The sequence below is a fragment of the Peromyscus leucopus genome, chromosome 6 (genome assembly GCF_004664715.2).
Source record: "Peromyscus leucopus breed LL Stock chromosome 6, UCI_PerLeu_2.1, whole genome shotgun sequence".
Classification (NCBI taxonomy): Eukaryota; Metazoa; Chordata; class Mammalia; order Rodentia; family Cricetidae; genus Peromyscus; species Peromyscus leucopus.
In genome coordinates, this window is record NC_051068.1 from 92,279,772 (window position 1) to 92,292,435 (window position 12,664).

The 12,664-nt window shown below is 38.5% G+C and overlaps 1 protein-coding gene across 1 annotated transcript in view; it reads left to right on the forward strand.

Annotated features, from left to right (window-relative positions):
• The window catches only part of Dpyd (dihydropyrimidine dehydrogenase), an 847,112-nt gene that overhangs the window by 35,341 nt on the left and 799,107 nt on the right, over positions 1 to 12,664 (forward strand). The window contains exon 2 of the mRNA XM_028880091.2: positions 5,980 to 6,090. Within this exon, the coding sequence (XP_028735924.1) occupies positions 5,980 to 6,090 (111 nt within the window). The remainder of the gene's footprint in view (positions 1 to 5,979; positions 6,091 to 12,664) is intronic.

Below are 12,664 nucleotides of genomic sequence, written 5' to 3' on the forward strand. Positions count from 1 at the left end.
GTCTGACAGTATACACTTCATGGTGGCTTCTAGAACTCCATGAGTATCTATACTTTATTATTGGCTCTTGTGCTTTCTTTTTTGCTGCTGCTATTATGGTGTTGCCATTTGTTTTAGTGGTACAAGGGATTCTAACCCAGGGCTTCTCTCCTCACTGTAACATCTTGACAGGTGGCATCATGGTGGAAGTATGTGAAAAGGGAGAAAACACATGGTAAGGCAGGGGCCCAGAACTTTCGGGACAGGGTAGTCTTGAATCCCCCAACTAGACACAACTTCCTAAATGCCCAACCACCCCTTTAATGTCACCACACTGGAAACTAAGGTTCTAACATACAAATCTTTGGAAACATCCTCAACCATGTCCTAACCATAGCATTTGACATAAATATACATTTATTTTGAAAACTTAGAATTTTTGATATAGCAATTTGCCACACTAATCTTGTACTCTCAGGACAGGGGACTTGTGTTTTTATTTAGGGACTGGGTAGATGACTTAGGGAAGTCTATTTCTCCTACAGTCTAAACCTCTGACAGCTTTATATGGTACAGCACTGGATACAGGCGGGGGTGTTTTGTGATAACAGCATTTTAGGATATGTTTGATTTTTAGATAACTTTCACTAAATTTCTTCTTTGAAGTTCCATAGATGTGCATATTGCATTTGATTAGTCTCCTAGGCCTCCTCTTTTATCGCCTTTCTGTTTCTGTTGATGCTGGCCCCACCCATTCCATACAAATCCCTTTACCTTACTCATGTGTTTTGCTTTGCTTTGTTTTGCGATGCACTGGATTTACCCATGGTCTTCTGTGTGACCTGGGGTTTGTGCAGTGGTTCCGGCAGAGCTCTTGTGCATACCCCTTTTCAGATCCTTCTGATTCTTTGCTCTTATTGCTAACACACTTAGTTTCTACTTTGTATAATTCCCTCAAGTATAAATTGCCCTGTTACATGCATCAGTTGAATTTGGACTCATTTTTTTTTTTTTAAGGGTGGCTTTGAGGCAGGCCTTTGAAGGATTTTCTTAGGAGCTTGTCTGACTGGCTTTTCCTCCCTGCTGAATTCTCTGCGTGTTACTTTTATTTTACTTTATTTTTCAGGAAAGATATCAGCTTCTTGTAAATTATTTGCCATAAAAGTCTTAATTTCTCAGAAGAAGAATCTTAGGATTGAAGAACCCATATAAGGGTTCAAGTAAGTTGAGTTCATGTGGAGAACAGTCTCTTCCTTTAGGGACATCTCTGTGTCACAGCTCCAGGACGTGGGGGAGTGAGGGTCACTATTTCTCCAAAGTGACACCCTGACACGCTGGGGCTGAGCAGCCATGTCTGGTTTTTTAGTGGGTTGCTCTCCTGTGTAGTCTTCACCACACCATGATAATAAAGTTCCATGATGTTACCATTGGTTGTTGTTAGCATGGTGCCCCCAAGGTGAAGCCTACAATCAACCACTGAGAGTTGACATGGGTTCAGGGAACTCTAGGCCACTAAGCTATGTTTTCTTGAGTTCACTGTCTATGTGATTGGAGGTGGGATATTGATGAAATTATTAAGGCCACTCCATGTAGTTAAAAGGGAGATTTATTTAGAGGCGTAACTTACAAATGAAGGGATAGGTAGGTTGCAGGGTCTGAGAAAGACACAGCGTAGTCCAGCAGTGTTCCCTGGAGAACTCTGCTTGGTCTACCTCTAGCATCCAGGGTCCAGGAATCAAGAAAGATGGTGCATCCGGATCTCAGGTCTTCAAGATCCTCTCTTGGCCCCACCTTGAAGGCGACAGTTACCTAAGCCTCAGTGGGAGTTAGAACTTCCAGATCAAGGTTGAAATGGCTACCCACTACAGTGGGGCTCTGAGAAATGCTGACAGAACGTTCTTCCCTGAGAGGCACTAAGGATGACACAGCTTTCACCTGGATGTTGGGACAGAAGGAGTTTTACCTTGGTGGTTACCACTCTCCTGGGGTGGATTACTGTGACATGGAGCTGAGAGGGGGAGACAGTGGTGGCTGGTATTTAAGACTCTGTAGACTCTTGGTGTAATTTCTGAGTTGCAGGAAAGGGTCTTCAATTGATGTGCCCATGTTTTGTTGTTGTTGTTGTTTGTTTGCATTTAAGACAATTTCCAGAGACGTTAAGGGCTGTTCTCATCAGCTGTTTTATTGGAGTTGATCTACATGGGTCCTGAGGGTACCATTCTGGATGTGATCTCACTCATGTTTATCTTTTATAGTATAGGTGAGGGCCCACATTGATTGCTCCTTTTTTTTTTTAACTTTGGGGGAGTTGATATTTATTATTTTTTAAAATTCACATCTACTTTGTGTGTGTGTGTGTGTGTGTGTGTGTGTGTGTGTGTGTGTGTGTGTGTACCTCTGTGCCAGGGTGCATGTATAGAACCAGAGTACAGAAAGAGGTGGTTTCTTCCTTTACCACTGAGTCCTTGGGATTGAACTCAAGTTGTCAGAGTGCCTGCTCAACATTAGTACTTTATTGAGTTATTCAAATGCCACTTCATTTTTGTTATACATGTGGTTATATCCAGTTTCTACATTAGACATAGAAAGACAGTATCTGTGGATAAATTTAAATTACAATCCTACAAGAGGACGGAATCATATCTGTCTCCTGTGTATTGTAAATGTGGTATCTCAGCTTCATTTTATTTGTTCATCCAAAATATGGACATAATGGGAGATTTTTTTTTTTAATCATACACCACATGTAAAAACATCTAACACCCCAAGATGTTATGGTGGGTGCCATTATTACCATTTTAAATCAAATGCAGTATGCAATGTGTCATTTTTCTGATTTCATCCTTATATACTAAGTACAAAATTCATCTTAGGCAATGTTTATACTTTCTACGATTTAAAGTCTTTTGTATCGTCATGTGATAAATATTCTTACAAATTTGCTAAACTATCACCTAGAAAATAACTAATTTAGATGAACATAAGGAACTGAACAGTGTGTGATAGGAAGGGCATTGTTACTACATATTTAGTAGTACAAGAATTTGTCTACTCATTTGTCTTGGTGTTATGGAGAGTTTTATGGAATTCCAATAAGGATTCATTTCAATATGTGGAAAAGATGAGGTTGGGGGGTTAATTTTGAAAGAATTATAAAATCTAGGCTGGAGGAAGTTCCTGGAGTTATCAGGTACAACAGGAACTCGATTCTTAGAACCCCTGTCAGAACCATATCCAGCTCTTATGGTGTTCTTTCAGTCTATGTAAAAAGGATAAGTAGTTCACTAAAAGTTATATGAACAGGACACACACACATACACACACACACACACACACACACACACACACACGCACACTCACACACACATGCACACACATGCACGCACACACAAATTAGCAGTTTTGAATCAGTCATTTTGCAGACATAAGCATGTGCTACCTTCTTGGCGTTGCATATCAGACACTCAAAGACTAAAAGCAAAATCTCTCCATCTTGTAGCCAGAGGCATTATGGACACCATGAGAATACGGCCCAAGCAGCAACTAAGCAGGGAACATAGGGACCCACAGAGACTAAAAGGACAATCATGGAGCCTACATGGATCTACACCAGGCTCTTTGCATATATTCTATGGTTGTTAGCTTGGTGTTCTTGTGGGACTCATAACAGTGTGAGTAGGCCATGCCTCTGGCTCTTTTGCCTGCACTTGGGACCCTTTTCCTCCTACTGAGTTTATGCATCCAGCCTTGATATGAGAGTTTGCACCCTATCATATTGTAACTGGTTGTGCTATGTTTGGTTGATATCCATGGGAGGATTGTTCTTTTTCTGAAGGGAAATGAGGAGGAGAAGATCTAGGGGTGATGGTGAGTGTGGGGGAGTGGAACTGGGAGGAGTGGAGGGAGGAGAAACTGTGGTTGAGATACGATATATGAGAGAAGAATAAATTAAAATTGTTGAAAAAATTCTCCAATTCTACCTCCTAGTGCTCTCAGTTTATGAGGGAGGAAAGCTGTCACGATGGGTGGTGACTGCTCAGGATAGCCTATCCCTGTTAGAGATATTTGAGGGCTCTGAAGCAGAAAGGCAGATCTAATCAGTGAAACTTTTTTAGAGAAGAGCTTTGAGACACCAGCTCTTGTAGGTGACTGCAGTAAAGGTGGCTACTGTGATTTCTAGTTCAGAATGTTTTATTTGTATCTGAATTAAAATCTCTAATTTCAACCATCTTGATTTTATGTTTCTTACCAATTTAAAATACATTACAACCCATTTCATTAGGTATTTAAAACCTCTGTGTCTTTTCTATCCTTTTTCATGAGTGATTTTTATGTATGTGTGTTCTGTAGATACGTATGTGCATGTGTGTGTTCATGTGCATGTGTGTGTTCATGTATCTGGCATGCACATCTGTGTGTACATGTGTGCGTGTGCATTTGTGATAATTCAAAGCTGATGCTAGGTGTCTTACAAGCAATATGTCTTGCTGAATCTGGATCTCACCAATTCTAAGCATTCTTGCTAGCCAGCTTGCCCTGGAGATCCCAGTCTCTGTTTCTGGAGGGCTGGAGTTACTGGCAGCCACCTGTGCCTGGCTTTGTATCCTGGTCCTGGCAAGCTGAACGTGGATTCTCATGCCTGCACAGCAAGCCCTTTATTCATTGGCCATATTCACAGCCCTTTTTTTAAAAAATAAATTTTTCTACTGTTACTACTATCGCTTTTTCCCATGTCAAAATTGTTCAAAGGCATTAGCAAAAATGTTAACTAGGTTCAAATGAAACATTTTTCTTGGCAGATTTTCCTCTCTGGTGAGAATAAGGCTTTATTTCTTGATGTTGGTCACATTGGTTTATGATTATTATTATGGTTTCTTTTATTTTTGAGATTATGATTACATAATTTCTTCCTTCCCCCCTTTTCCTTCCAAAGACCTCTCATATGTCCTTACTAACTCTCTTTCAAATTTATGGTTCCCTTTTTCATTTTTTAAATGTTTACATGCATGTATTTATATGCATGTACACATATTCTTAAACATAACCTGCTCAACCTGTATAATGCTATCTGCATGTATCTTTTAAGATCCAACCGTTTGGTACTGGATAACCAATTGGTGTGTTCTTCCCTGGGGAAGACTACTTTTCCCACTATCAGCATCCTTTTTTACCTGTAAGGTTGGAGCCTCATGATTTTTCTTCTTCACTTTGGCATGTCTGTTGTACTTGTTCAGCTCATGTTTAGGCAGTCAGGTTGGTGAAGCTTTACGTTGTAGCTTCTGTCATTCTTAGTAGACACACTCTCACAACAAACTTCTGATCCTCTAGCTTTTTTCAGTCTCCCCACCCATGTCAACAATGTTTCTTGAGCCATAGGTATAGGAGTTGCTTTGTAGATATATCCATTGGGCACAATTCTTTTTGAAAATTATTAGAAAGGATATTAGGAGCCGGGCGGTGGTGGCGCACGCCTTTAATCCCAGCACTCGGGAGGCAGAGGCAGGTGGATCTCTGTGAGTTCGAGGCCAGCCTGGGCTACCAAGTGAGTTCCAGGAAAGGCACAAAGCTACACAGAGAAACCCTGTCTCAAAAAACCAAAAAAGGATATTAGCAGTTACCATGTTCACATTTTACCCAGATATGATTGATTTATAGCAATGATGTTTTATTTTCTTATTTGCTTGGTTTTGTTCTTTACGTCCTTGGTTCTTCTTAGCTTTTACATATGCATTTGTGTATTGTGATATTCCTATATAGATCCTGGTTTAAGTTTAAGATTTCTTTCTTAGTCTTTTTTAATATCATTGTATGAACTTTGGACCATTTTCTATTTTGTTCAGATTGCATCTACCTTTTCCCCCCTCTATCTTATGTATCATGAGAGTTTTCACTTGTACCTAAGTCTCTCCTTAGGGAAATGGGGTAATACAAATGAAATTTTGATTTGTTTTAATGCCAACATGGTTACTTATGTTTGTATATTGTTTTTCTTGTATTCAGAATATCCTGGCTTTAAATCCTCGAATACAAGCTTATGCAACGCTGCGTTCCACTGTGGCCAAGAAACTAGACAAGAAACATTGGAAAAGAAATTCTGATAAGAACTGCTTTGTGAGTATCACTGACACATGATTTACTGCTGAAAATAATCTTGCACACTGAAGACAATGTCTTTTGTATCCTTAGAAATGTAATTAAGTATGTCCAAAGTACTGCTGTGCTTTTGAAATACTTTAGACATTTTGTATTTTAACATAGTCTCAAACCAATATTTCCTTTTCTAAATTCTTTTAATTCTAGCTTAAAATAGTTTTGTGCAATGGTAGCATGATGAAAGATTTCCTATATCACAAAGTCCAGTGTCATGGAGGAAGGTGGGACACACTGCCACCTACTATTTGGAAGTATGTTCTTGGGGGACATCCAACTAGTAAGTGCAGTATAAACACTGCCATTCCCAGGTGAGGTGCAGAAGCAGAACTGCTTCGCTGAGATTTCTTATGACTGATTTTTAGTTTTTATTTGTTTTTAACTGCTTGTTGAGTCTAGGACTCAATGTGTAACCCAGACTGTCCTCATACCCACCTGACTCCTTCTATTGCCACCTACTGGGTCCTGAGGTTGCAGCTTAAGGCACAGCACCCAGTTTAGAATCTTTCTTATCTGTGAGGTCATGAACAGATGTTAGATATGACCTCAAAGGCAACACTGAAAATGCTGTTTTATAGGTTACAAATATTTTTAAATTGGAAAGGAATTCCTTTTTTACTGGAATCCCCCCCCCCATTTTTTTCCAAAATAATTAATGAGACCATAGCAGGAGATTGTTTGGTGTTTGTTCCCTGGATGGCTTATATATATTGTTGTTTGAGATATATGGCTTTATTTTCATTCTTTTTAGTTCTCTATCCATTGGGAGGATAGGACTTGAGGATAGGCACTTGTGGATATGCTCTGTAACTGTTACATCTTTTTATCATGGGTCACCCTGCAAAAGGCTATGAAAACAACAAAGAGACAGGCAGACTATGGCATGAAAAGGTCTCCCAATCAGCAGCAGCCCTGGATTTGGCACCCTGTTTTCTTTGGTCCACTCTTGGGAGTTCTGCTCTCTACCAGGACATTTCCAGTACAGGTCTTTGGAAGGACACCAGTGTAGCACACACTAAATCGTGTAATGACATATTGTGATCTTGTATAATGATGGCAACAATTGAAGAGCAATGTTAGCAGAAAGGGATAATTTTCAAACTTACCTGTTAAAGGCTATCAAGGATAACTCTCTCATTTCAAAGGTGTGAGAGCTATAATCCAGAGACTCGGATGCCTTCCCTGAGGCCTTTCATTCACAAATGATCATAAATGATCTTTGGTCCAGGTTCTATTTAGAAATAGAAGTTTTTCTCTATTACAATTGTTATTATCATTACTATCTTAGGAAAATGATCATTTTTATTCCTAAAGTGATCTTATACATAGAGTTTATTATTTCGTGTCTTCCAAAATATATAATTGCCAAAGGTAGTATTGAGCTGTTTTCTCAGCCAAGTATTTATTGTTTTGAATTTGTAGAAAAGCAACCTCACAATATATTTGAGAATATTCATTAATATTTGTGTTATGTGATAGGGTTTCTATTACAAAGTCACTGTAGGGTGGCTTGAGTCATTCAGTTTTCACCATATTGGAGACTGACTGTGTGAAGGTGTTGGTAGAGCTGAATCCTGCTGAAACCTTTCTACTTGTCTTATCAATAGTGTCTACTTCCTGTTTTCAATGCTTTCTATTTTCATGGATTCTTACTGTTCTACTGACTTGTTTCAATCTGTTTATTTCTTTAACTACTGTCTCTTAGTAACTACATTTTGAAGTACCAAGGGTTAGTATTTCAACATATAAATTTTACGGAGACACAATTTAACCTATACAAATAACTTTAAATTATCAAGCACACACAGTAATTCATCTTATAGTAATATGTTCTATGGAAAGAATTAAGAATTAGGTAAACATTAATTATGTAGAAAGAGGATTATTCTAGGCATTATTTATTCAGTAGAGAATAAAATATAGACGAAAATCCTCTGAATTACAACTACTGGGTCATGGTTAACTAAATTAAAGCAAATATATTCAGTGTTAAATTGTATGACCATTAAAAATTATTTTTAAATAGTTAATTCACTGGGTTAAACAGTCACAATCTACATTACAAGCAAAGCACATAAACTCTCTCTATATCTAATTGCAATTGTTTGTACTTATATACAACTATGCCTTTGTACACATCTACAAAGAATAAAAATGTCCATATAATAATTAATGGTGGCTATCTTTATGTTATTGACCTTTTTGTGTACTTTGGATTTTTTATAGTGAGTAAATATAAATGGGACAATAAATTAAAAGCTTATAGTCTATGTAAAAATAGTAATCCTGTTGTACAAGATCTACTGAAGATTCAGATGACTCTGTAAACTCCAGAGATACTCAGAGATGGGGAGAGAACAGTGAAGTTCATTCCTGTGGGGAGATCGAGAGCTAAGGTTCAATTTAATTCTCATTTCACCAATTGAATAAGCATCCTTTCCTCTTTATAAGTATCCTCTGTGTATAAAGAATTGAATGAAATTCTTATCAAGGATATGATTTGAATTTTACTTTGTATCTTTCTGTACACAGAGCAACAGCAGCAATACTCACCATTGTCTCTAGCTCAAGGAACCAGTAAGACAGACAGCACTCAGACAGGCAATACTTACTCTAGCCAAACACAAGAAGACAGAGTAAAAGAGCAGTCCCTTTACAAGACACACTAATAGGGCAAGTGAATAACATCAGCTCCCACCCTGTCTTAAGAAAATGAGATGCTCCAAAGTTTCTACTCGAGTGGTGTTGAAGGCCAAGTAGAGGTCCTGGAACTTGATATATAGACTAGGCTGACCTTGAACTTAAAGAGATCCTGCTTCAACCTTCAAAGTGCTCTTATTAATTTGTGCACTACCACACCCAGCAGAGATGTATTCTTAAGTTGATCTACTGCTTGCCTCCAGGAAGGATATTGTATAGCCTCTGGATCTGGCTGAGACTAGGCAACATCTTGGTTGCATCTTGTCTCTTCCTTGTCTTCCTTCATCCTTCCCTACCTCTGTCATTTTCTTGTAGAGCATTAATTTAATAAGTGAATATGTACATATGTCCAATCCCAAGTCCAATTTTGCTTCTAGGAAAATTATGTTTCAATGCTGAAATTTCTATTTCAGGGCCTCACCACCCACAGTATCTGCTAAAGCCCTTCAATTTCTCTTTATTGTAAGACAGATTCCCTCATAGTCTCTCCTTCCCTCCCTCCATCCTTCAATCTCTTCCTCCCTCCACCCTCTTGCCCCTGTTCTCTGTGGTGAGTGTGTATTTCTCTTCCCTTCTTCTACCCCTCTCCCGTTCTCTTGTATTTTTTCAAAACTGTGTTATTAATTGAATCATTCCCTAACTGTTTTAGTAGCATCTTCAGTCAGGTAATTCCTATATTTAGATCTCTAGTCAGTCTTTCCAACTCTGCCATGATAACCAAATATCCACTTAATAGCTCTTCTTACAGATCTAACAGGTACCTCAAACGTAACATGCTGATAGTCAAATTATCAAATTACTATCTTGCTCCCCAAATTGTTCCCCAGAATTTCTGCCTTCATCTTTTCCTTTAGAATAAAATACTAAGAGTATATGGTGAACTTATTACCTCTCCTTTAGGGCTCTGGAGTGGCCTTGAGACTAGTCTCAACACTTACCCCTTTCCACGTGGAATCTATTAACAATTAGCACAGCTGTGGTCTTCTTTAAAAGTTCTGTGCTGAGAATTTGCCAGGGGTTTTTCTTCTCACATGCAAATTTCAGAATATTCCCTGCTGACCTATCATCTCAGCAAAGCTACTTTTGGGAACCCCATGTCAAATTCTCCCTGCTCTTTTCTTTCTGCCTGGCTTTTCTTGGGCTTTATTACTTGGCTTGCTTTGTGTTTGTTTGTTTGTTTTGTTTTACAGTATTTGCTACTGGTACACTTACATACTCACAGTTTGTTCATTGTCTTCCTTTTGCCTGTGAGTATGTAATTCAGTAGAACAGTGATTCTTATATTTCACTTGTCATACATTTCTTCTTACCTGTGACCCAGCTTCTCAAGTGGCACCTGGCATATAACTTGTACTTACTGCATAGCCATTGAATGAATGTATGAATGAACAAATGAACAGGACTCTTACTTTCACAATTCTTTTTTTTTTTTTTTTTTTTTTTTTTTTGGTTTTTCGAGACAGGGTTTCTCTGTGTAGTTTTGATGCCTTTCCTGGATCTCGCTTTATAGAACAGGCTGGCCTCGAACTCACAAAGATCTGCCTGCCTCTGCCTCCCAAGTGCTGGGATTAAAGGCGTGCGCCACCACCGCCCAGCTTATTTTCACAATTCTTTATATACTGGACATTAGGTTTGCATATTTTCTTGCATTGCAGTGAATGGCAGTTCTTTGTTTACATCTTGTTATTGCATTTGATTTCTGAAGAATGAGGATCACTCAATCAAATTACTTATGTCCTTACTAGTATTTCACTTCACATCCTTAGAAGAGCCGAATGTGTTTATGAAAATAGACATACTGTAAAAGTTCAAGACAGTGTGGGTTGTGATGGTTCTGACGTTACCTCAGAAGACAGACAATTAAAACTTCAGCTTTGGGTTGACTATGGTCAAGCCTCATTTTCGAAAGCCATTGCCTTATCACAGTACATATCCGGGTCGTGCATGGTTTTCTTTAGGATCCCAGATAAAGTTTTGAGGCGGCATTGTGCAGTTCTCATTCCCTATCTAACTCCCCTCCATCTTTCTACTCATTTAACTGATGCTTGAATCATCCATGCTTTCAGGTGCCACATCGAATGCTGCTTGGAGATAAATAAACTCTACAAAAGTTGTATTCTATTTTTTTAAAGTAGACTCTAATTTTGTCTTAGTAAATAGATGATTGGCTTCTAAGAGTACAAGCATTGTTTTGTCCCAAGGATGACAATTTTGAATTTTTTTTGCCCAAGAATTTCATTATTTGGCAGCTTGCTAGCATTCTATGACTAATTGGAAATTCTGAATTACACAGGGAATTTTAGCTGGCGAATGTGTTTGGACTGGGTGATGAAGCACAAAGCAGTTATTCCCAATATCTTTTAAGCAGGTGTTCCATAACCGCTGTTTATTTTTGACATTTTGAAAATGTTGAACTGTCGTCCTAATTACATAAATATCTTGCAGTCATTTTCCATGAGCAATTTTTGAAGACCAGAAAATTTTGTGAATCAGAAAATTTATTTCAGGTGAAAAATAAAAGCAAGTATGGTTAAATTCAGTGAGTCATTTGTTTGCAGAATCTTAGCAAATTTATTCTAAATTTGTGACACATAGTCGGTACTCATATTTTAAAATGATAATAAAAATCTAACACCTATTTAAAGTTTTTTGTTTCAGTTCCTATGTCTAAATTCTTGTTTTTTCACCTTCAGGATCACTTTGTGGTACCCATTTTAGTTTATCTCCAGTCCTAGATGAAGGACCATGCACAGGGAGGTCCAAGAAGCCTGGCTAATGTAGAGCTAGACATTGAACCCATGTAATTGGGCATGAGAACTCTTTAAGCAGAGCACTTTACAACATGAAAAGATAAAAATCAGCCACCAACCTTTCCTTATAGACAACGAAACTGAATAAGGACTTTTTAGTTTTTGACATAGATTTTTTTTCTTGTGTGTGTGGTTTCTTTTTCCATTTATTACTCACTAGAATAGGCTAGGCATTCTGTCATTCATCAATTGGAATAAATGTGAATGCATCATAGACCTTACCAAGAATCTCTCATGTTCTGGTGAAGGAGACAGACATCAATAAATATAGCACTATTTCAAAGGAAGAACAATATATAGATTTTAATTATCAAGTAAATTTGCCTTCAGCTGAATGATTCTGGGATTTAGTGTAGGAGGTGGTTTTAATGAGAAATATAGGAGGCAAGATATTTGGGACTGTTCCAGAAAGTTGGATGATAAATAATGAAGAGCAGGGTAAGGGAGTTTGTAGAAGAGTTTAACTGTGAAGATATTTAGAAATTAGAAAGCATGACATGATGGGTAGGGGGATAGTTCGGTTGGTAAAATACTTGCTCCGCCAGCATAAGTACCTGAGTTCCATCCCCAGAGCCCACTTATAAAAGACTGGCATGATGGAGCATGCTTGTGGTCCCAGAGCTGGGGAGTAAGAGATAGGCAATCTCTGGGATTCAATGGCCAGCCAGCCCAGCTTGATTGGCAAGTTCCAGACCATTGAGAGACACTGTCTAAAAAGAAAGATGATAGAGAGCCCTTAAAGATTTGAGGAGTAAGTACTCTTACCAGCTGAGCCATCTCTTCCATCATGTTCCACCTACAATAATTTTTGAATCTTCCTCACCCTCCTCTCCCCGAGTCATCAGACTTCCCTCTGTCATTGACCTTTTCACTATTTCGAAGGCCTTGAGAGTGTGGCAATCATTGTGATGTTATGCTGGGCACTGGAGCTCAGGATACTTCGTGTCTCAGGCCTCTTTCTCAGGGCTTCAGCTAGTTCCTAAATCATAGAGGCTCTGGATTCTGACTGCCACACACCAGATGTT